Raw genomic sequence first — 26,709 nt, 5'->3', positions numbered from 1 at the left:
GTGTAACGACACGGACAGATACGCGGAAAGGAGAGCTGATGAGCATTTATCGAACATTTGCTTGTAGACGTAGAGAAGTCCGATTGACTGTATAAAGCAACTGCAAGACCTCATTGAAATATGTCCAAGTATGAAAACCATACTTTAAAAAAAAAAAAGTTATTGAGCTTCTTGAAAGGGTCCAAAGGTAGGCAACCTGCTTAATGAGATTTGCAAAATGCCTGCCCCCCACCAGTATGTAGAAAGACTTCGAATATACAGTCTTGATGGAAGTCATTGTACCTGCTATGGAGTGCCTTCTTTGGCCATATTTCTATGTTCGTTTCTTCCGTCGGGGCGGGAGGATCTCCTCGCTTAGTTTGAGTGGGGTATGCCGTTTCTCTACCTTTCTTATAGCCTGGTAGAGTTGTGCTGTGTTCCTGGAGGTAATCCTTCAGGGTTTCTCAATCGCTTTCTTCTGTTGCTCGATGAAGTCTGTCAAGCCCTCATTATTATTATCATATATATAAAAAAGAAAGTATTATTATTTATTTATTTTTTATTTTATTATTATAGGAAAAAAGCTGTTGTCGTTGTAGGGTTTTAGGCGTATCAGCAACTTAGGCCATATTGCGCCATATATATTATGCTGTCTGTAAATTTTGTGCGTTCTGTGGTCGATTTGCTGTCTGCTGGACAAAAAACCCAATTTTCAGAAAAAATCCACACTGTCCTCGCCTGAGACCGACTTACTCGGCCATGTTGTGAAAAAGGCCCATAAAAATTCCTCACGTCATTAACGGGATTCGAACTCAGATGTTTTCCATCTGGTGTGGGGAGGACGGTGATTATATCAACTGTGCTACTCACGAGGGTGGAAAAAACATGCAGCTTCCTTGCACTATATGGCTTTTACTAAGTCTATTGTCGTGTTTTTAAATTGCAATATTACATGATCGGTTTGCGTGTTTTACAGGAGAAAAACCAAGCAACGTTCGCATGAGATCAATTAGCTCGGTTGCGGTATGAAAAAATCATGCAACTTCCTCTCGTGGAGATGGAAATCAAACACTGACATTCCTACATGGGATGGAAGAAAGATTGTCTCCATTCCTCTTTCAGCCACTTGAGTATCCAATATACAATTTCCAGAAACTTCTAAAGGTTGTGTAAGACCGTGGATTACATCTCAAAAGTATAAAAACTGTTATATTAAAGCCACCCGAGAACAATTTCAACTATCCATGTATAAAATGTTGATAAATTTCGTGTTTCCTGTGGTCGGTTTGCCTGTTTTTCTGGACGAATAATCCGAGTTTCCGAGGAAAAACTTTGCCGTCCTTGCCAGAGACCGACTAACTCAGCCCATGGAATGAAAAAAAAAAAAAAAAAGTTTTAGAAATGTTATGATAGATAAAGTTGAAAATAATTCGTTAATAAGTTAATCTACAGTGTGTCCTCTCAAGTATGAAGTAACTGTTGTAATAATAATAGCTTTCCTTATACTTTTGACTCATTGGTACACATTCAAGAAGTAATGATAAAAAATAAATGACTCATATCAGAGCGTTGTTAGAAATTACCTGCGTCGTAGCTCATAAACTTTCAGTATATTAAGTATATCCTATGGTCAGTTTGCCTCTCTGCTAATCAAAACACCAGTTTCCGTGAGATAAAATCAATCATGTAACTATCGCCTGAGACCAATTAACTGGCCCACATGTGAAAGAAGCTCTTAAAAATTCCCCGTGTCTTTGATGGGTTTCAAACCCAGGCTTTACCTATTACGTCTGGACACTGAGCTCAAGAAACTCTCTTCAACACGTTACCAAAACTGACTTAGAAGTATTTAATTCCTGAGAAATAGCACGCACAGAATTTTTTTCCCCACATAACATCCATCTGTCATTCCTCTCTTGAGTTCTGTTAGCTCCTTCCGTGTGCGCATCATTTAGACATTTACGATGGATTCTGGGCTAACGGCGTATCACCTTTACAACACACAATATTTGCATATTTCGGAACTACAAACAATTTGGAAATTGGAAAAAAGAAATACGGAGAGAGAGAGAGAGAGAGAGAGAGAGAGAGAGGTCCTATGACTTTTAGTAGAACAGTGTATTTCTTTCAGTAATGGGCACATAGTGTGCTGTGTATGAGTGCGTGTGCTATATGCATACTATTTTTACAGTGAGGTGTCGGCGAAAGCCCGAAAAATTTTGGTATGGCCCATGAGCTCTTTTGAGTTTGACACTCATGGAATGTAATTTCGCCGTCGTTTTCTTAGCTCATGCACTATCCTAAGTTGCGTTAATCACATGGATAAAACTGTTAAGACGCGCACATTTTTTTTTTAAATAAGCGATAAAAAAAAAAAAAAAAAAAAAAAAACAATACAGAAAAGTTTATTCTTTTGTTCTCTCATCGAGTTTTGTTTTAAGGTTGGTAAAACAACTTCTGAAACACCTGGCCATGTTATGAAGAGCCTTTGGGGAAGAAGCTCTATCAAAAGCGCAAAAGTTCAGGTGGTGGGCGTTTGATAAAGCACTACAGTTACCCGTCTCTCTCTCTCTCTCTCTCTCTCTCTCTCTAAAAATTAGATTATGTGGTTCCCAATTAATCTCCGGCGTTTGTTCTCTGAGACTTCTTGCTTACAGGTGAAACTGAAGCTCAGAGCAAAGAAATTTAATGCCGTCATGGAGATTCAGAGAAATCACATCGCATACACGAGAATTTGAGGCGCAAGGAGGTGCGGTTAGAAAAGAAAAGGTTTCAGATATGTTTTCAACGAAGGTAGAATCAGTGGGCTCAGTGAAACAAATTCAAACTTGCGTCCTTTGAAAAAGACATGGTGCGAAATTAGGACCATATCTTTTTCAAATAGATTATTTCGAATCTATTTTTAAAATGTTCATGTTTTTATTTGTGATCATGTGCACCCTGCCACGTTGTATTTTTGTTTCCATGATACGACTCATGAATTGCGTTTATGCCCAGCAAGGTTATTACAACGCCCTTTATTATATATTATTATTATGCACTATACTGCGTTACTTTATTATTTAATCAAAAGTAGTATTTTTAAATTAATAATAGCGGCTGTGCATGAAACTGTACCTAGTAAAGAAAAACACAACGTAAACAATTTAACTAAACAGCAACAAGCTTGAAAGGAAATATTTTCGTACGGCTGCTTACAGCAGTTGTCAGCCATGTTTCCTGGTAGTTTAGCTTTTCCCTCACGTTTTTCATTATAAGTAATTATATGACATTTAAGATGGCAATGAGCAAAGAATTCAAAGAGAGAATGAAAAAAAAGAAAAGAAAGAAAAGTTATCACAAACTTATGTTATGTACGATAATCTTAAGGACACAATTCTGTTCACTAGGGATTTACAGAGGAACGACTGTAAACCGTGCACACGTGTAATACAATACACCGGTACTCCATTATTAAAATCTCATACCTGTTGTATTCACGATTGTATTGAAAATTCCTCGCTTCAAAATAATACGAAATGCAGACTTACCTAGAACAAAACAAAAAACAGCATTGAAAAGATATAAATTAAAAGACACTTGCAAAAGCAAGAAATTTATTCATTTATTTATAAAATATAAGACTTCCACAAACAGCAATCTTTAACTAAAATCTATATTTTCATGAAAGTATAATATATTAAACACAATCAAGCAAACTGCCCATCACAGAAAGTGGTTGGTTAACAAGAAAAACAGACCGAATATTAACTGAGAACAAGGGTGCCAGATCGAGATACAGGAGTTAACTTAAAGTCACTGTTGGCAAAATATACAGAAAACATACAAAAATAAAGAAGTAACTTTAAAAAATAATAAAATAAAGCTAAACAACACTTAGAAATAACTGCAAAGCAGCCAACTTCGCTTATCGAATATTTTTTACGTAAATACCATGACAAGTATGTATGTACAGTAGTTAGAATCCAGTAGCTGTTGCTGCTTTAAACATTTTTGCTTTATATTTCAGCGTTGGGAAGAGAAACAATTTTAGATAACTATGGAAACGTTCTAACTTCCCATCTAACAGAAAACAACATTCAAAAGCTAGAACTGTTTTCAAAGGGTAAAAGTCTTTTGCTATAAACAGTATATACATATATATACTTTATTATATTTTTTAATAACTAAATAATTCTATTTATTAAGATTTGGATTTTTAAGGATGACTTATTAACATGGGGAGTTAATACTATGATTACAATCGAATCTATTAATTATGCATCCGATTTCCAGAAGAAAATGCAAATACACCGATGAGCTAAAACATTATGACCAGCGAGTCGTTATGCAAATCGAAGCAACTGCAGGTGAACTACGGCGTGTGCGCGGGCCGGGACACGGTATAAAAAACACCTGATACTGAGCTCGTTAATCAGTGTTACTCTTGTTCTTTAGATGGGAAAGGCAGAGGACTTAAGCGAGTTTGACAAAGGCCAAATTGTAATGGCCAGACGAGTGGGTCAGAGCATATCCAAAACGGTACGGGTGGTGGGAGGCTCACCACGTTCGGTAGGTACTACCACGATCAACCGTGGTTAGTACCTACCGAAAGTGGTCCGAGGAGGGGAAACCCATGAACCGCCACGGGTCTTCGATGCTCGAGGTGAGCGAAGGCTCTCCCGGATGGTACGTGGCAACTGAAGGGCGACTGTGGCGTAACTAACCGGTAAGTGGAATGCTGGTGATGGGAGTAATGTGTCACAACACACAGTACATCGAATCTTGCTGAAAATGGGGCTGCGTAGCCGCAGGCCGCTCTAAGTGCCCATGCTAACCACGGTTCACCGGCGACAGCACCTACAATGGGCATTTTTTTCCCCATTTATTTGTACACACAATTATTACATATATATATACAATACTTACAAAAAGATGTATATACAATTTTATATGTGTATCGAGAATGTTACACATATATAAGACATTATATTGTACCTCCTAGTGCACTTCGTACGTGTATCCCAGAGTCAAGATGGCTCCTAGGCAAAAGCCCATCTCCACCTAATTCATCTGTTTTGGCGTAACCTCAACAAATCTAGCCTAAAAACATGTGCGAGGTATTGTACTACCGCCAATATAAGACAGCTGTTGCCTGGTGCCCTTCATTAGGCCCGGGTTTACGTTATGTATTTGCGCCGAATGCACAAGTCCCACACCCACCGGATGTAGTGCAATACCAGTGGGTGTCCACAAATTAATTACTATGGAGAACTTCCACAAATTAATTACTATGGAGAACTTCCACAAATTATCCTCAGTTACACCCACTAATTATTACATTAAACAGATATATACAATACTTTTTTTTAAATTCTGTGAATTATTGAGAACCAAGAAAACAATATATAACATACAATGGACAATTAACAACACTGTCTACTCTGTCTGCTTGAACTTTCAAACCTGTCGACAAGCACAATCAGATAGCTACTAAATGATTCTCATAAACCATGTGTTTCACAGGAACCACTCTTTACAATAGCAATTGACATAAATTTTGGCCAGAAACAATGCAACATTAATTAACATAAATCAACACAATAACAATTAACTTAAATCTTCTATTTACACTTAAGCCTTTTGTCTTTTGGTCATTCGTGAAGTCAATTCCCAGAAGCTGAAGTTCTTAGCTAAGTCCTCAATATGAAACCTGATCTTGAGAAGGTTTGCAGAGCAGTAAAGTTATTATGGTCTTCAACTAAGATATTTACATTGTTCTCCAATAAGTTTGGAACCGCAGACATTAAATCCGTTCTAGGTTGAGAGTACAATGGACAGTTCAGAAGTACATGAATCCACGTTTCATATTCCCCGGATGTGCATTATGGATCAGGCTCCAGGCCACGCTCAAATAACTTGGGCCACGCTCAAAAAACCGGACACTCTGATAGAGGGACACATGCCCTGTTAGCAGATAAGAAGTTGTCATAGAAGGTCTAAACCACGAAATAACTCCAGGGGTTGTTGAGAATTCCGCTTGCGCAATATACTTTCTTGTTACAAGCCCAAATTCGCTCTCATCCCATATTTTTTGCCAGACAACAGTAAATCCTTCCAAAGCCTTTACTCCTCCCTTTTAAAGTCACTAGCTGGGCCAGTCGTAATTCCAAGAATTGTCTTAGACTCCTTTTTTTCGGTAGTAAATCAAACCCCGAAAAGCAATATATAAATCTACAGGAATCGTACCGCCAAGTATTTAGAGTGCGTTGTTTGAAACAGTCCTTGGAATATTATCGATCGTAAAAAGAACTGACCTTTGTGTGGAAATAAGTTTCTGTTTCACTTTTACCTTTGATACGTTTTGGTGCCAAACACTTGCTGCATATGATATAATAGGCAAAAATATGGTTTTATAGTAAAGGTTCAAGGTTTTCTTTGATAATCCCCACTCTTTCCTTGAGACTCTGATAACCGAGGCTGTGAAAAAACGGATTTTGACCCTGAGTTTTGACACATGAGGCAGAAAACTGAGTTTATCATCTAAGGTGATTCCCAAATACTTAGTTTGGGATACATATGGTATTTGGGTATTATTTAGTCGGATTCTCAGGGAGGGGAGGGGGTCTGTTGTGGCTAAAATGGTTCTTAAAAGTCATAAAACTGGTTTTAGTGGGGGATATTTTCAGTTTGTTGACTGTAGCCCATGACATCAAGTCATTCAAGATAGGCTGTATTTTCTCTTCAGTTATTCTCCTTGTGTTTCCATCAGCAACGATCACCAAGTCATCTGCATAGGCTATTTTACTGATACCATTGTGTTCCCACGTTAACCATTGATCCAGCACACCATTCCAGAGGAGATGTCCCAACACTAATCCTTGGGGTGCATCCTCTTGAAATCTGAGCCCAGTACGTAAGATGTTTTGCCACCACCACGCGAGCATCGAAACTGGACCTTCATTGATTGGAAGAAGGTCGTCTGGTCCGATGAATCACGTTTCCTGTTGCACCATGTGGACAGCCGGGTACGTGTGCGTCGTTTACCGGAGGAAGTGATGGTGCCTGGATGTACCGCGGGACGAAAACAAGACAGTGGCGGCGGTGTCATGCTTTGGCCGATATTCTGTTGGGATACCATGGGTCCAGTCATCCATGTACAGGGTACTCTGACGTCTACCACCTGCCTAAACAATTGTTGACTGTAGCCCATGACATCAAGTCATTCAGGCTGTATTTTTTCTTCAGTTATTCTCCTTGTGTTTCCATCAGCAACGATCACCAAGTCATCCGCATAGGCTTTCTTACTGATACCATTGTGTCAGTAAGATAGGTGATACCATTGTGTCAGTAAGATAGGTGATACCATTGTGTCAGTAAGATAGGTGATACCATTGTGTCAGTAAGATAGGTGATACCATTGTAACACCTGCCTACGCCGATGACTTCGTGATTACCATAGAAGGAAGGTCACGTAAGGTATTAGAGGACAAAATTCAACCCATCTTAGATGATTTGGTGGCATGGGCTGAAATCAACAAGCTCAAGATATCTCCGAGTAAAACAAATTTCATGACATTTAAAAACCACTTTAATTAGGGAAGACCACCAAGAATTCAACTGAATGGTTCACAGATACATTATGTTCCTCAAAACAAATATCTTGGCATAATCCTCGATGATAAATTAACCTTTCTCCTTCATGTCACCAAACTGAAGTAAAAAATTAGAAATTTTACTGCTTCGGTCATAAGAATCTCCAAAAGAGACTGGGGTTTGAATAAAAAGACGACGCAACTATATTATAAAGAAATATTTCTGCCTATAGTTTCGTACAGAGCAGGTATTTGGCACCAGAACATAGTTAAGGTGAAAATCAAAAATAAGCTACTATCAATTCAAAGAACAGTGCTTCTGGCACTAAATAATGCCCCTCGTACAGTATCAAACAATGCCCTCCAAATCCTTGGAGGAGACCTGCCTTTAGATTTATTTGTCTTATACCGTGGCATGATTTATAAACATAAGAAAGGACTGCAGGTATCTATTATGGGATTTACAACAGACCCAGTTAGTAACTTGAAGACAGAACGGAAAAGATTATGGAATGAAATGGTTAGTATTTGGCAAAGTAGATGGAATGAGTCTGTGCATGAAGTCACAAAGAAGTATATTGAAAATGTTGAGTTTGCTTATACTCAACCTTCTGTTTCATGGTTTGCACTAAGCATGTTTACGACGTATTTATTAACAGGCCATGGATCTTTGAGGCCCAAACTTTTCAACAGAGGTTTGGAGCCGGATTCCTTTTTGCAATTGTGGTCAAATGGAGGACTGGATCCATGTTTTACTATTTTGTCAGCAATATACAGACCATCGAGTATTGCTACTTAATCAGGTTCCAGGTCTAGCTGAGGCTGAGGACAATGTAAAAATACTAGTTGAGAACAAAACAAACTTTGAGACTTTCCAGACCTTTGCCGAATCGGTCTTTAAGAAAAGACTTAAACTAAGAACTCAAATCCAAAATCGAATATAAATCTGACAGCTGAGAAGTTAATATACATGTTTGTATCCCATTAAATATAAATAGAATGACTTGTTGTAAGATATGTAAATTTAATTGTATTGCTAGGATTTAGAGTTAAAATTCTATTATCTTGTACAAATGTAAATATTTACTTCGCTAAGTTTATTGGAGTTTTCCAAATTGGCTTGTATCTGCTGAGGCTTGAATATTTTTCCTTTTTTTTTTTTTTTTTTTTGCTGGTTTCCAGGTTTGGGCAACCTGGGGACGGGATTGCTGGCACCCACCGGTATTGCACTATCTCCGGTGGGTGCGGGATTTGTGCACAAGGTACTAAAGGTATCAAAAAGGAAAAAATAAAGCTATGGAATAAACTCCTCTCCATTTGGCAGGTTAGATGGGATGAAAGTCCCACTGGAAAAGTCACCAGACTTTTTATCCTGGATGTCACCTTTGCCATGAATAAGCCACATTGTAATTGGTTCTACCCATCCATGAGCACATCCTACATCCTAACAGGACATGGCGCTCTTAAACCGAAACTGTTCCAATTCGGACTGACGACAAATCCTCATTGCTCCTGTGGGGAAGAGGAATCCTGGAACCACATTCTATTGTCCTGTCCCACCTATAAAACAACGGACAACACTTAAAAAATAAGGTTCAGAACATCTCAGAAGTCAATTTCAGAGACTTAATTGAAAATGAGACTAACTTTCAAGCCCTTCAAATCTTCACCAACGACGTCTTCAGCAGAAGAATGCAGATGCTTCACCACACTGGATAATTCAACAAGCTCTTGCTGAGCTGTTCCCTGTGTCACCTACCAGTCATCATGGACTTGAATTCTTTTGATCTCAGAGGCTGTTCAGAGATGTCAACCACTGGTGGTTTTTTTATTATTATTTTATTTATTTATTATTATTAATTTATGTATTTTATTTATTTATTATTATTAATTTATATATTTTATTTATTTATTATTATTATTTATTATTTATTTTTATTTTTTTTCCCCTTTTCCTTCTGCTGGTACTCAGGACTGGGCTTCCTGAGTACGGGATTACTTGCATCCACTGGTATTGCACTACCTCCAGTGGATGCAGGATTTTAGCGCACCACTGAGGTGCAGATAGCAGATAATGTCCGGCTCCACGTGCCTCGGGACGGCCATCAGGCAGCAGTTGCTCAGGTGTTGGCTGCTCACATTTCAGGCCCTGATTACACAGATTCTGTAGTGAAGATAGAGACAATTTGCGGAGATGGACCCGGGTCACATCTCCGCAAATTGTCCCTGGTAATTATCCCATCTCCGCTACAAACAGGCCACATACATACACGCATACATAAATGTCATTGCGTGTGTATATGTACATGCATTTCTTTTACTGTTGAGTCTTGAGAGTTTTGTTGGGTTTTACAATTTTGTAAGAGAAGCTCCATTTTCTGCTGGAGTTTCTTACACAGGTTCGTATGATTGTAAATAGAAAGTGTTTATGTATTTTTGTATTTATGTAAATAAATAAAAAAAAAATAACTAAACATCCCATCAATCTCAAATCTATGTCGAGTGGAGTAGTCTGCGCTTCAGAGAGCACGTGGTGATACCAAAATGCTTTCGCTGCTGCAAGCATGGCCACACAACGCACCCAGGAACACAGAAGGAATCTACACGTGGCAACTGCTCGGGAAAAGGGCACGAATTTAAAAACTGCCCGAATAAAGCGAATCAAACTGCGCCAACTGCTAAGGCTTAAAATTAGATCATGCACACTCAATTAGGGATCCAAACTGCCCAACATACATCCAAACAAAGAGTTTATACCAAGCCAGGATCGATTATGGGGACACTCCCTAAACGATCATACAACACCGGGATTTTAAAGATACAACTAAACACGCAGTGAGCCCGAGCAGTGGTGGAGCAGATCAGAAACAAAAGCAGACGACGGTAACACTGATATTGTAATAGTGCGAGCCATACACACACACACCAGAAGCGGGTGAGGGGGTACCCTATACCATACAAAATCGTGCACTATACAGAAGATATGCCTTGGGCGGCAATTACAGTAAGGAATCCAGACATAACTGTCACTAAAATCTAACAGCTCTGCACACCCTGGGCAGCCTGTGCCCAGCTGATCACATCTATTGGAACCATTTATATAATTGCACTATATTGTAAACGCGGCGTAGAAATTTACTCTGCTACAGCATATCTAGAAAACGTCCAGTCAATCCTAGCTGGAAACAAGATAATTATAGGAGCGGACGTAAATTGCCGGTCCCCACAGTGGCATAAGCTATACCCCTGATGGACGAGCAAAGCAAATGGACAGAAGTTAGAAGACTTTCTATCAAATTCCATCTTTAATTTTATGAATCAACCTCACTGCCTTCCAACATTCTCAAACACGCCGTGGTATTCGACCATAGATGTTACCCTGGTGACAAGGCATATTGAAAATTACATCTCCGACTGGACAGTGCAAAGTGATTGGACAACTTCAGACCACAGGACAATCACATACTCCATAAACAGAAGCTTTTGGAAAGGATCCCTATTATAAGACAGATGCAGAACAGATTCAGCATCCGCAAAACTGACTGGGACAAATTCAAAAGGAAACTAAGCAGCCAAGAACAGGCCTACATGGAAGCCCACAGAAATATACAAAGTGGGATGGAAAATCCGGAAATCCTTCAAGGAGTCATGACCAAAATGATCACCAGGGCGGCGGAAGCAAGCATGAAAAGGAGAACGCCGATCTCAAGGCCAACGCCTTGGTGGACCTCCGAGCTGCAAAGGTTAAGGAAAATGGTACAGGGAAAACGTCTGCGCGTGTAGCACAGTGGTATCGTCACCGTCCTCCCCACACCAGGTGGAAAAGGCCCGGATTCGAATCCCGTCGATGACGCGAGGAACTTTAATGGGTTTTTTTCACTCCGTGGCTGAGTTAGTCAGTCTCAGGCGTAGATAGCAAGGTTTTTCCCCAGAAACTGGGGTTTTTCGTCCAACAAACAGACAAATCGACCATAGAACACACGCAATTAACAGACATAAAACACAGCACGGCGGATGAATTTAATTTTTTTTGGCACAGGGAAAACGAAGAGAATTTCAAAGGATAGGAAGAACCTGGCCACAGGCGGAAGTCACAGAATGAGAAACAGGTACCGCCAGCTTAGAAATCACTACACGGAGCAAATCAAAAAGGGCAAAACAGAAAGCTGGCAGAAATTCGTCCAAACAACAGGAAACACCGATCCCTGGGGAGTGGTGTTCAAAATCATAACTAGCAAGCGCCCCAGAGGAGAAGTGATGGTGGCAACGAAAACGCCACAAGGCCCATTGACCACAATGTGGAGAAACTCTGCAATATTCGCAGAACCGCCAACAGGACAGTGAAGCAGGAGGAGATATGCCATGCAAATGAAAAATATACAAACACCCACAAAGAACCATCGGTTACTCTTGAGGAGCTCCAACAAGCGTCGGGCAGAACGAAAAACAAAAAATTCCCAGGTTTAGATCTAATTGAACCAGAGATGATCAAAAAGGCTGCTGAATGCGTCCTCCAACTCTTATTACGACTGTACATAGCTGCATGGAGCAAGGTCACTTTCCAACACAATGGAAAAAGCCATTTTAAAATTGATACCAAAAAGCCAAAGAAAACTGCCGGAGCTGCCTACATCCTACAGACCGATTGCCTTGCTATCGACGGTGAGCAAAATCCTGGAAAGACTACTACAAAAGAGAATCAAACAGCACTATACGGAAGCAAACCTTAGCAACTCAAAACAATATGGGTTCAAATCTGGAACCTCTACTATTAATGGGATCCGAGACCTCCTTAAGAGAGTCGCACAATGTACTAGCAAGTACTTCCTGGTGATCGCGGTGGACTTCGCGGGGGCGTTCGACACCCTTTGGTGGCCAAGCGTCTTGGCGAGGCTTCGTGCTGCAGCCCTTCCAAAAAATCCGTTTGACTGTGTAAAGTCCTACCTCACTGACAGGGAACTGCAGATCCTTGCGCCCTTTTCCAGCCTATCGCATGTAGTTCGCAGGGCTGCCTCCAGGGTTCTGTTCTTGGGCCGCTCCTGTGAAACTCTGTCCTCGATGACTTTCTCTGCAAGGACCTGGGGGAGGTTGAGGCCCAGGCCTTCGCCGATGATATTTTAGTATTAAATCAGCTCACACCAACCATAAGAATAAGTATTTACTGTAACTAAAATATTTATTTACATATTAAAATAAAATAAATATTTACAAAAACTGCTATTATATTAAATATACATGTAAAAACATTAAAACTGTGATAAAATCCTTGAGATAAAATACACTAAAATAAACCGGATTAAAAACGATAAAAATCTCTGGAGCTTTCGGAAGCTTGCGCTCCCTTCCTCAGCAGTAACAAAACTTCCTGCAGCACGTCCATATATATAACAGGCTCACGGTACCTATACACGTGGTGCAGTCGGCGCATGGTCTGAACTGGAAGCGGAAATAGCTCGGGAACGTGTTAAGCAAAACCGTTCATCCGTACTTAGGATAATAGTTTCAAACAGAGGATGCATACGCATACCTCTGTCCCTATTCATAATATTGTGGTCGGATGAACAGATTCGTAGGCTCTCGAGCCATTTACGGTTCCAGAACCCATGCGCTCGATCCATGATAACCGCATCCTCTGGGGAAATTTGATGCTGCTTCTCCCAAAAATGTTCGGCCACAGCAGACTTATTGTAATCAGCGGTTTTTATAGCATTTGCATGCTCCCCCAGACGATCCTTGAGCCGTCGTTTTGTCTCGCCCACATAACACTCCCCACAATCCGGGCATTTTATCCTGTATACTACTCCACTACTCAGGTCCTTTGCTATTGGGTCTTTTACCTGAGACAACACTGTGTGCAATCTCCGCCCAGGAAGCTGCACACAGCGTGTTTTATAGCCCCGCAAAATTCTAGCGAGATGCTCAGTAACGCCCGGATAGTAAGGAATGTATGCGGTAGCGACAAGAACAAACGGTTCCTGACGGTTAGACTCTATTCCTCTACTAAACCTGTTGTCTCAGGTAAAAGACCCAATAGCAAAGGACCTGAGTAGTGGAGTAGTATACAGGATAAAATGCCCGGATTGTGGGGAGTGTTATGTGGGCGAGACAAAACGACGGCTCAAGGATCGTCTGGGGGAGCATGCAAATGCTATAAAAACCGCTGATTACAATAAGTCTGCTGTGGCCGAACATTTTTGGGAGAAGCAGCATCAAATTTCCCCAGAGGATGCGGTTATCATGGATCGAGCGCATGGGTTCTGGAACCGTAAATGGCTCGAGAGCCTACGAATCTGTTCATCCGACCACAATATTATGAATAGGGACAGAGGTATGCGTATGCATCCTCTGTTTGAAACTATTATCCTAAGTACGGATGAACGGTTTTGCTTAACACGTTCCCGAGCTATTTCCGCTTCCAGTTCAGACCATGCGCCGACTGCACCACGTGTATAGGTACCGTGAGCCTGTTATATATATGGACGTGCTGCAGGAAGTTTTGTTACTGCTGAGGAAGGGAGCGCAAGCTTCCGAAAGCTCCAGAGATTTTTATCGTTTTTAATCCGGTTTATTTTAGTAAAATTTTCCCAACCTCAGAGGCCTTTTTCAGGATATTCTTCGCCGATGATTTACTCCTAATCACAGCGGCTGATCAAGAGCCAACCTTGAAAAACAAGCAAATGGAGCGCTGCAAATCCTACAGGATTGGGTTAAACTAAATAACCTAAAACTAGCACCGGAAAAGACCAACTCGGTCCTATTGAAAGGAAAACTAAACTTAAACAGGCCACCACAAGGTAATTTCTAAATCTGCTATTTTCAGTATATTAAATTAGATAATCAAAAGAATAGCTACATGACAGACCTTGATGTCCTCAAGGCATGACGACAGTAAGATTGATTATTCGTAATGAATGGGCATGGAGATAAGGTCAATGAATTAGAATCAATATACTCGTACATTTACTGGCAAGAAAAAAAAAAAAAAAAATAGTGAACTTCTGCAACTGGCGTCAACAGATAATTAAACGTACATTTTGAAAATACAAGTTGTCACAAGGTATGATCACAAGTTCTTTGGTATCAGATAAATACACTTTCCTGGACTTCTTAGTCAATCCGGTCATGGAGAAGACAGGTTATCGTTCCGATTTTCAGAAAGGGGGTTACTGTTGGAGCACGTTGAGCACGAACCACAATTAGGAATATAAAGGAGATGGAATATAAAGTTTATTTCAACACTGGTGTGTTGAAATAAACCATCTCAAAAGTATACAATGAGTGGAAGGCGAAAAGAGGATGCAGCTCTAAAAGGAAGAAATGCAGCAGAAAGTCGGTACTCCAAGAACGAGACCTCAGGATTTTAAAGCGAATTGTTCGTAAGTACAGAAGGCCAGTACGCAGGAAATGACTGAAAAAAAATCAGTTTAGGCAAAGAAAGACCCATTTCCAACCGAACTATGGATTGAAGAATAGGATTTGTTAGTTGCGTGCTATTATATATGGATGTCACTTCTTTCAGTAAAAAAAAAAAAAAAAAAAAAAAATCGAAAGACTTGGCTGAACGCCGCCAATAGTAGAAAAAGAAAACATTCATAGGGTCGGAGAGACTTCGATTTACACTTTTCAGCACCAATGGTAGGGTGAAATGTGACGAGACAGTGAATCCATACATTCACTGTCTCATGTCCACCACTCAAGAGGCTGGAGGTGATATTACGTGATAGGCCTATAGGGTTATGTTCTGTTGGTATTGGCCTTATAACCGTATAGGCGGACTCATATAAGAAAAGTGTTAATTCCAATGGATATCTAGTTCGGCTTCGCAGTTTCCTACCAACTACAATACATCAGCTTACAGATAACCTGATGGAAGAATGGTAAAATCTGGAGCTAGACTCCCTCAGACTCCTAGTGCAATCCATACCACAACGTGTACGGGCTGTAGTTCGGGCAGAAGGTGGTCCTACTAGATATTAAATTAAGGTTTGTAATATTCTGGCCAAATATGAGTGTAGAATGGAGAAATATCAAGTTGGATGTTGTGGCACCCGAGACACGGTCGTAGGTAAAAACCTCAGCAGGGTTGCAATTTCTGAGATACTCGTATCGGCGCGTTTGACGCCAACTACCACGTCACGTTCAAGTAATTTAAAATTTTCATTTTACCCATTATCGCACTGATTGCATACATTGCTGATGCTGTGTCTGAACAGGTGCACATGTGATACTGTTACTGAAAGATCGCTCCATTTCATAAAAAGGGTAGGTGTACTAATAAAGTAGGCACTCAGTATATGTATGGAAATACACGATCACTTAAACATCTAGATATTTCAGACTGGCAAATCCCAGCTAGAAACTTACGAAGTTCCCTGGCATTGTGCTCAAGCACGAAGAGTCTTGAATAGACCAGGTTAAATACACTAGCTTGAACAGACATTTCTCAAATTTATTTTCACACCATAAACATACTTTAAATTGGTCAGAACCTATGGAACTAACTGCAATTCAAACTACAAAGGTGCCACCGTCCAAATTTATTTATATATGAATATTTAAGTTTTTGCCACATTATTTGCAAATGTTTCCATTTTGACATGTTTGCTTAATGGCAACAACATAAAGGTTCCAAGGGCTCTCCCAGAAGAGTAAGACAGTAAAAATTATTTCCCAAAACGGCTTAACTTTCAACAAAGGAAGCAGCAGCCAATTTAAAGAATATAATTAAAAGTTCCACTACGGTTGGTTGGTTGATTGGTTGGTTGGTGTTGGGTTTTAGGCGCATCAGCAACTTGAGCAATAGTGTACCGTATATAATATGTCTGTGAATTGCGTGTATTCTGTGGTCGATTTACTGTTTGCTGGATGAAAAACCTGTGTTTTCGGGAGAAAAAACACAGGTTTTTTCATTCAGCCAAGTTGTGAAAAACATTCACAAAAATTCCTCACGTCATTGATGAAATTCAAACTCACGTCTTTTCCAAAGGGTGTAGGTAGGCCAGTGATTACACCAACTGTGCAGCCCACGAGGGCTTCCAGTAGGGATTACATATACCAACTAACAGAGTTTTATAAACTGTCGACGTTAAGGGAGTCACCGTTTTAACTACTATGATCCAACACTATGTTTTCAACGAATTTGAGAACGGTCAGTATTTCATTTATAAATAATACACCTAAAAAATAATAATAATAATAATAATAAAATATAAGAAGTTGAATCATGCAAGATTAACAGCTACAGCCATATCGGAGAACAAATTAATTCAAATAATTTTGAATTTTCATGCACATTTAATTTCTACAACAAATACTAAGTCATCAACTCAAATACAGGGTTGGAGAGACACTTTCTAAATATAAACGAAAATAACTGCCTATAATGTTGCTGTTCGTTGGTTTTACGGCGCAACGGCAGCTAAAGCCATTATACCCAACTGCCTATAAGAAGTGAAAAGATTACGCTATTAAAATTTTTACAATTCACTGGCCGAACAACAAATCATTATTAAAGAGATTGTTTTCCTTCAAAAAGAAGATTTATTCTTTTACGAATGTTCAAATTTTAGAACAATGTCTTTGCACCTCCTGAGCGAAAGTTTTAATGTTATATCATTATACATGAAACAATAACAACAAAGAAAAAATCACTCCTTGCTTATTTTTATCTTTCTGGCAAGTTGAAGAATATAAATTATAAGAAACTCCCATGTAAATGGAAACACTAAAGGACATCGAGATAATTCCTGGATCTATTTATCTGCAAAATCTCATCTCGTGTCATTTATACCAGGAGTCAATGTCGTTAATCATAATGTAGCGAGACGTAAAACCCAGCCATTATATTTTCGCTTCAGTATGATCATTTCAGATCATCTGAAACTTCAGCTTTGAAAGATAAAAGACACGAACAAAAAAAAACAAAAAAACTCAGGTAGCTAGCGGAACAAGTTCATTATTAATTAGATGCTGAAGGAATTTATCCTTCAGCATCTAATTTATCTAAGAAAAAGTGAAAACTGCCTAACGTTCCACTTGGATGTCACAAGCATGCACCACTTTCCACGAATATTATCGTCTCGTTGAAAAATGGATCAATGGAAGAATAAAAGAATAAGAAAGTTTTATGACTTTTCTGCGATAGTGAATTTAATGTTCCTCTGTACAGAGCACTCCGATTCTCTCCTCAAACCTGGCTAAAAAGTGTTTATCATAAAATATAGCGAGGTATAGCATAAAAAAATCATCGTTTCATTATCATTCATTTGTGAATAAAATTAGAAAATATTTACAAATTTTCCAAAAGCTCTTCTGATGGTGATTTTTCTGTCGCAAAAAGTCATCACAAACAAGGAATGATACTGAAATAGAGAGTACGCATTATCAACCAAAATGTAACAAAGGTTGAGATAAGTATCCGAAAAGACGTTTCCGTAAATCAAGGTGTCATAAATTTATCCTTTTATATCCTCACCAGGGATCGCTGATCACCTTCCGTAAATCTTTCATGGCCTGCGTAATCCTATCTCTTGTGTCACCCATGTGCTTCCTCCTTGGCATGTCTGCTCCAATTCACTTTGGAAGATTTAAGGTAGTAACCATAACGGTTTATTTATTTATTTTTTCAGAGGTGTGAAGGCTGCCTAAGCGACAAGTAAACAGATTTTAATAACATTAAAAAAAAAAAAAAAAAAAAGTACGCAGCCACAAAAGGTTGCTTGCTATGGCATCCAACGATCAAACTTCTTTGGATTTCCATTCCACATGCAACTCATACTGGCTGTTACTGATATAATCTGAGATGCTCCATTGACAACTTTATAGCTTCTCATGCATGGCCAGTCAGATCTACATCACTAATGGGCCGGTAGTGGTGGCCTATCACACTGCAGAAACAGTGATTACAACTACAGCTCGCAACCAGCAGGCTCTTGAACACGCTAAGTGCTTCTTGCTAAAGCCAGCATTTTGACAAGCAGGCTATCATTTATAAATGCTATCCGCGTCACATATTCACTTGAATAAATATTCCGAGAGGTAACGGCACTGTGTCTTTTCATTTGATCCTCAATGACAGAGCCAGAATTGGATTGGATGAAAAAGATACTGAAAAAATCTCTCAAGGCTTTCAGGAAGGCTTGCTAAGGTACTCTGTGTACTTACATACAGATCCAAATGAAAGTACTTTATCTTATCTGGGAAGAGAGGGCTATTTTCTTTCTAGTCCGATATTGCTATCCACAACAAACACAAAATACTGCATATCAGCAAGCCAATATTTGGTAACAAAAACATTAATCCTGAGCGCTTCACCTATTTTCACTCTGCTTCCCCCTCATCCGTGGAAGTAATCTCTCTCTCTCTCTCTCTCTCTCTCTCTCTCTCTCTCTCTCTCTCTCTCTCTCTCTCTCTCTCTCTCTCTCTCTCTCTCTCCCCATCAATGGGCAGTATAGAGGAAATCAGCAACTTGCTTCCCAACAATCTGTAACCGTTAGCCAGAAAAGTCGTACGTGGAGATTTCGATCCTTGACTCGCTAAATACCGGACTCATGATCAACCTCGGAACATTAAACCTGAAACAGAACACAATAAATTCTGAACCAACCGGAACTTTCACTTGCTTGACCTGGCTTTCCCCAATCCTATAGATATGTGACATCGCAATTCTATCCCGACATCCTTTATGGAGCAGTCGTCTAGGCATCAGCAACCCCAGCGAACATAAAATCTCCCTTCACCGCAGAATTCTGGTTCCTGAAATGAGTAACCCAAAAACTTCCCTTCTTCTAGTCACACGAACTACTGGTATGGTAGCCGCGCTTACGATTCAAAGGCTGAAATTCCTCATTAAGGACTAGTTTTTCCTTTGCACTGCAAATAGTGGCAGGTCGGATCTCAGGTCCAAACGTTTGGGATGTGTGTGGAAGGTCTTTCCACGAAGCCTGCGCTCACGACGTCGCCTCTGCATAATTCCTCAATGGATGATTATTCTACTTTCCGCCCCTCCCCACAGACCTAATCAAGGACAAGACGAGGCGTCGTCAGCTGTTGAGTTCTCTCTCTCTCTCTCTCTCTCTCTCTCTCTCTCTCTCTCTCTCTCTCTCTCTCTCTAAAACAAGCAGTAATTAATACAACAGCTGAAGAGCAACCATAAGGTTATTATTATTTGAATTTAATATGCTACTCTCGTATTTACATCTTTTACTCTCAAGCAATGTAATCAGTGTGTGTGTGTGTGTGTGTGTGTGTGTGTGTGTGTGTGTGTGTGTGTGTGTGTGTGTGTGTGTGCGCGCGCGCGAGCTTGCGAGCACCCAATATAGCATATTTGATAAAATTTCGGTTACAATCGCACTAATTAAGCAAACCATTCAATCAGTTAATCACAATGCTGAATACAATAACAATACAGGGAGTTTCACTGCTCATCACTCAATTCAAAAGCTTCAAATGCCATCAATGATTGGAGGAATTTCTTTAAGAACTTTTCCTCCGAGATGTAGTTACCGTCTCAAGAGGAGTTGTAGATAACTCCCGGTAAGGTATTTAAAGCTTTTCATCAGCCAACCACAAAATGACGGATAGGCAAATTCTTCTTTCTCTGAAATAGATTTGATAATTGAGAGCTATTAAGTGCTCGATAATTCCTATATTCTATTATATTATAAATCAACACGGATTACCTTTATTTTAGATATAGGAAGCTTCTTTTCCAACTCTCCTAGTCCAACTCGCTAATAATTCTTGAGGATGGCGATATCCATTTTGTAAACCCGGTGGGACATCTTATTTCTTTTGGTCCTATAGCTGGACTTTTGAGTTAAATTTAGGGGTCTAATAAAATTGGATATGGGGGAAGGGGGGTGGATTATTCTCTACATTCCTTAAGTCGGACTAGAACTTTTCGGGCGTTATGTTCACTGGAGTACAGCAACTCACAAAGTGAATTCGCTGTTATATTTCTCTGAAATATAACAGCGAACTCCATAACCGGGAGAATGCGGGTCCAGCATTATGGGTCCAGCATTCCTTTGCTATATGGAAGGCCTCTAATCATGGAAGAACAATAGCTGCTAGACATTACAACAGCAATAGTCTGATGATTTACGTCTTCTATTTCGCTTTTCTTCTCTCTCTCTCTCTCTCTCTCTCTCTCTCTCTCTCTCTCTTTTTCCCCCGCTACACTTTATGCTCAGTTATGCTTGCATGTATGTATGTATTATAGCACAGGTATTAATTGTATGCGCACGTGGGATTTTCCTTTGCAATATATATTTGGTTCCCTGTCGTTGATCTTATCAAGCTAAAGAAGTGGCCCGCCACCTCAAAAGCTTCTCGTTTTATTTTATGTACAGTGCATGTATGTTTAAGTGATTTTATTTGATTGTCTTATTTATATATTAATTGTATATAATCCTGTTTTATTTTATTTTATTTTACCCAGTCAGTGATTTGAAATTCTTTTATATATTTATTTATATTTTCAATTTCTAATTTTGCATCATCGTTTATTTTAATAAACCACTTGAAGTCAGAATCAGCATATTTCCTTATCATGTCTAATCCTGACGCTCGAGGTTTCTAATACTGTAAATACCAGTTATCAAGAAATTCAAATAATATCTGACCAGTAAATACATGTATTTACTGATCAGACATTATTTAGGCAATTATCGGAAGTGATCCAATAATCTCAAAACAATTATCGTATCACTTCATAATCTACTGGACAACCTATCGTACTGCTATCCATTGTGAGGCCGGCACAAGTTCAAGGACTGCGTGCAGATGAAATAACAATTTCTTCAGCAAATATAGGCCGAAAATAAGCAAATATACGCATAGCACTGTTTCACTGAATTCTCCACCATGTCGCAGACATATCTCATTCGCGAACTACAGCTCCAAAAGATGATACACCTGTCAATTATTGCAGAGAAGTAGCTGAATATGTCATCACAAATGAATGGCTTTAGTTTACTAGCTGAAGAGGCACGAACACTGGAGGCGGGACAGTCACAACGCTAAGCTGGGCATGGCTTGGGGTATCACAAAGTGTTATCAGCAAGTTGTGCAATCGGTTCCAAGGAACCCATGTTGTTCGTAGACGTTCATCAACAACGCACAAAGGTCTTGTGCGCTGAATATCACAGCTACTCGTAACACTTTTCAGCAGTGACAGAGAACGATGTCAATTCAAACTATCCGAAATCTTTATGCTAGAAAACCTATGGGTGTGGTTCCATTGAGAGCCCGACATCGTAGGGCCAGAAGAGTGGAACACTCGATCATAACAGTTCTAACGAGAATGGCGCCATGTGCTCTTCACAGATGTTTTCACGTACAGCTTACGGTCAAATTCTCGTCGGGTACAGGTGCGCCGTAAAAAGAGAAACACAAAACAACCCTGTGTAGGCACAGGAACGCAGTCAATTCCATGGAGGTGGACTGCTGGCATGAATTGTCATTAGCCTTTGTGGTCGTACATACCTCTATACCATCAGGAAGAGGAACGTAACTTCACCCAAATATACAGGTGAGATTCCGTGACCCATGGTTCTTCCTTATGCTGGTATTGTAGGCGAACAGTTCCTTCTGATGGACGATAACGCCCAACCTACAATGCACAGTCGGTCAATATGTCAAGTTGGGGATATTGTCCTTATGAACTGGCCTTCTTGCTTCCCCGACCTGAACCCCATCGAGCACGCCTGGGATGGCACGTGTAGTCGTACTGCCGCTCGTGCGGATTGTCCAGTGATACTTAATTAGCTGAAAGCAGCACTTAATGAATGGCGACTCATTCCACAAAAAGTAATCGATACCTTGATTTTATCAACGCAACGCATCTCGTGGTTCCTATGGGCCATACACCATATGAAGTCGTTGTCCGTACAAGTGCTGCTCACAACAGCGGGGGGGGGGGGAGTTCCTACAAGCTTACACTGCTTTGCTTGTGATGTGCCATGTTCCGATAAAGGAAAAATTACTGTTTGCATTGGATTTGCTGCGTGCACTGTTGAGAACTTAGCTTCAACTACATCATGGGGCAAGTATATTTACATAAACATAGTTTTCACTTATGCACTTACTTGATCTCGTAATGATTTTGGCCAGTATACATTTCACATTAGGCAACAATTAAATTCCTCGCCACGACAATTAATCCTCGTCAACCGATGTCAATAGTTGTAAGCATCTAATCTAGTAACAGATGTATCTTAAAATGTTAATCTTGCTTTTTAGAACCGTCCGGTTTCCACAAAGACCACTGCAGTACTATCACAGCGCCTCCGTAGCCAGGTGGGAAGGAGCAGCAGTGCGTAGCACACGCTTCTTGATTAGACCGAGGTTCGAGCCCGTCACCACCAAATACGGAGGATGCGAAAAGGTCAGGATAGACCACCGCATATTCCAGGAGCAATATGGCCTTAGTTGCTAATGCTCCTAAAAACCAACTAACAACAACATAACAACAGTACTATCACATCCGATGTTCCCCAGATTCCAGTTCCAGATTTTGAAAAGAGCAATGAAGTTTTTTCCTCTGAAATTTCCCAACTAATAGTTGTACATGCATAATTTACAGACAATGACACACACAGGAATAGCTTACGGTTATTTCCACGGCTTACCTGTGATTTTGTAGGAAAGGGCATCCGGACAGATTCAGTCACAGTCGGCAGACCCCGGGGTAGTTTCGGAGTTAACTGCCGGAAAGAAGAATAAGAAAATACAAGAGGAATTCTTCATTGGGTGTAAAAAATATTACTTTGCATAATAGATTTGTCAATTTATGTCACATATCCGACAGCTGACAAATGCTATCGAATTTTCAGAAAAGATAATCTCAATAAAAATAAAAAATAAAAACAAATTGACCCTCTGTAGTTCTGACAGCGAGGAAATAAAAACGTTCACCAATGCACATTCCATTCCTCACACAGGCACGTCCAGCGCCAGTATGCGAAGCAGAGCACACTGGGCTCTCCTTTTCCCTCCAGATCTGTTCCCCTAAACGATGTCTGGACCGAAGCCAGCAGACTCTTCTGCCCTTCCCCTTGACGACACAGTAATCATAATCACCGATAACACAGTAGTTATAATCACCGTTCTCCCCACACCATGTGGAAAATGCCCGGGTTCGAATCCCATCAATGGAAGAACAACTTTTATGGGCTTTTTTGCTTTTTTTTTTTCATCCGTAGCTAAGTTCGTCAGTCGAGTACAGCAAGGTTCTGCCACCTTCCCCACCTCCCCCGGAAACTCGGGTTTTTCGTTCAGTAAACCAGGCAAATCGACCAGATAACATACGCAATTTGTGGACATATTATTACACATGGGTAGATAAGTTAGTGGCGCTAATACGACACTTTACTTTTTTCTCCTCGACGCTGTCTTCACACACAACGAAAACTGAAGTGAATAACTCAATGAAAATGAAAAGCAAAAAAAAAAAAAAAAAAAAACCTACTTCGGAACTTCCCTAAATATAGAAATAAAAATCATAAAGTCTTATTCATATGGAATAAAACCATTGAACCACATGCTTATAGCGGAATTGCAGTTTTCTGAATACCAGTTATCCGAAATATTTTTCGCTTTTTAACACTCATAAGTCACTAGTTCTCGTGTATATAACATGAATGCTGCTAACGAAGTAATAAAATTCCAAATAAAACGTTAACAACTATTATTAATGCATAAAATGTTAAAGAAAATAAAAAATATACAGAATAAAACCATTTTTACCAATAAAAATGCCAATTTTCTAGTTAATTTCATTTAATAAAATTAAAGGTCAGAAGAATAAAAATTAGTGCAAAGAAGAGGCAAGGAAAAGGTGCAGTGAAATCTCGAGTTTGGGACAGAAACTAAAAAAAAAAAAAAAAAAAAAATTGTCACGGACAGGAGAGTGGGAGAATCAATAAAGTTATTAACTGCATTGTAAATAAAATAAAAGCTATGAAAATCGCGCCAGGAATGAACAGTAAGCAAATTGTACTGAGCACACAAAGAACTAATTCCGCAATGAACGGTTACATGATTCCTATAACATAGAAATCGAAGAAATTTTACTTCAATTCCCTCAACGTTATCGGACAAGTCCTGTTGGAAGAGAGACCAAACAAATTTAGTATGAGAAAGATAGGGTGCTTGTATAGAATCCAAATTGCAAATTCCCTGCTAAAGGAAGACGCCAAGCGTTTGATTAAACCGCGCAATTTAAATACTCGGATGGTATTAAGAAGAAAAATAAAAAATAAAAATCATAACGAAATGTAATGGCGAGGTCTTTAAATTGATCAACCGATGGAATGGACTATCTCTTGAAACTGAATAATTAAATAAATAAATCTTTACTTGTCTTACAAATTAAATAAAGTGTTACATTGGTGAGCAATAAATTCACGGCAGAAAATGCCAGGGGAAATAGTAATGGCAATCTGCTGCTGGATTAGGATAGAACTTGCATAACTTGCACTTCTTCAGATTCAATTTCACAGTATTCTCTTCAAGCCACGGCCTGCATCAGCCATAAATAAGACAAAAGAATGAATCCTCCGATAAATTTTCAAATCATCGCACACGAACTTTTTGTTTCTATTTGTACTTTACTATAAACATTATAAAAACTTATCAGTCCATTACATTTACTGATCATTACTAGGTATACTGTCTTAAAATAACTATCTATTATTTCTCATTATTTTCATTCATTATTATTATTTCTATTTTATTTATTTATTTTTGATAAACCTTGCACAAGGGCGCCTCATAGGCATGCAGCGTTCTTGACAGCATAAAAATCATTGAAAGGTATATAATGAATAAAAAAGGCCCCAACGGAGAACCCTGAGGAACACTACACGAACATTATATTAATAACACCACACGAACAAGGATGAAATGTCATCATTGACTACAAGTATTTTGACAAGCCGATCAGATAATAGATTTATAATGTAATTTAAGAAATGCAGTGACACTCCATAATACAAGAGTTTATTTAAAATCGCCGAATGAACAGAATCAAAGGAATGAATAATATCTAAAATACAAAGTCGATCTGATGACCAAGGTCCAAATTTACAAGACTATAATGCGAGAACAGAGTTAAGTGCGAGCCTGAAAATCTACCATGCATAAATTTAATCAAACTGAAATTCCTACATAAAAGTTTGTAAAAATAAACTTGACTTTTTAAAAATAGTCAACTCAAAGATTCTGGCTATAATATTAATAACACTAGCCAACAAAAAATATTTTTGTCATACCTCCGCAATAAAAATATAATGTGATTTTGGCGGAAATAAACGCACTGGTTCCAAAAATCTCCATAAAAAGTCTCCACCACGTCTACATCAAAAGACAACAACGTTTAATGTTAAAATAAAGGGATATATACGTATAATTTGGAAACATGAGTATCTTTTGCGAGATTTTACGGCTCCAGCTAATAGAGAAGTTTTCTTAAATTTTTCCCGTTTTATTGACTTAATGGGCACATTAATTTATTTCCTAGAAGTAGCTTTATATTCATAGTTACGCTGCTTAGCTTATTTTTAATTCAGATAGAGGTTATTATTAGTATCGGAAAACCTTGTACCGTTAAAAACTACGCCATTGGTGTAGTATATTAGATCGATTCGGAATAGCGTAACGTATATCTCGAACTTAGCGTAAAGTATAACACAAAAATAGATAGCGTAATATGTAAGGAATCTCCTAGCTTAGTATAGTTTGTAAATTAATCAATTAATTTATAAATCTTATTAATTTTTATTGTTAATTTAATTGTATTCAAACGGAAATCATGCCCCACACTAGAGGAGCGAAGTAACGTGAACAAAGTAGCGGAAGTGATGTGGTTCGGGGGAGAACCGAAGGGGGATGATCTCCAACACATCACAGTCTAAAAAAGTTGCAAAATGTGAAATGTTTGCAGATTTTCTGAAACAGGATATGATCTACCTAGGGAGGATGTTGTGTGTGTGCTAGGTGCAGAGAGTGTGAAGAAATTAGGCGCCAACTCGGCGTTCTGATGGGCATCTATGAGAGTTTGAACGGGTAGATGCCTTCCAAGAAATTAAAATGTGTGTGGGGGGGGGGGATTTAAGCTCTCAGCTGTCCATCTGAAAGCCAAAGCCCACTTTGT

The 26,709-nt window shown here is 39.3% G+C and overlaps 1 protein-coding gene across 1 annotated transcript in view; it reads right to left on the bottom strand.

Moving 5' to 3' along the window:
• The window catches only part of LOC150081718 (uncharacterized), a 1,674,628-nt gene that overhangs the window by 1,474,661 nt on the left and 173,258 nt on the right, over nucleotides 1–26,709 (bottom strand). The window contains exon 2 of the mRNA XM_090378825.1: nucleotides 23,186–23,260. Coding sequence (XP_090234951.1) covers nucleotides 23,186–23,260 — 75 coding nt within the window. The remainder of the gene's footprint in view (nucleotides 1–23,185; nucleotides 23,261–26,709) is intronic.

The sequence above is a fragment of the Mastigoproctus giganteus genome, chromosome 8, assembly GCF_048544385.1.
Source record: "Mastigoproctus giganteus isolate SK-2022 chromosome 8, ASM4854438v1, whole genome shotgun sequence".
In the NCBI taxonomy this organism is placed as follows: Eukaryota; Metazoa; Arthropoda; class Arachnida; order Uropygi; family Thelyphonidae; genus Mastigoproctus; species Mastigoproctus giganteus.
The sequence above is the reverse complement of the archived record's forward strand: the minus strand, read 5'-3'. Positions and strand labels throughout refer to the sequence as shown.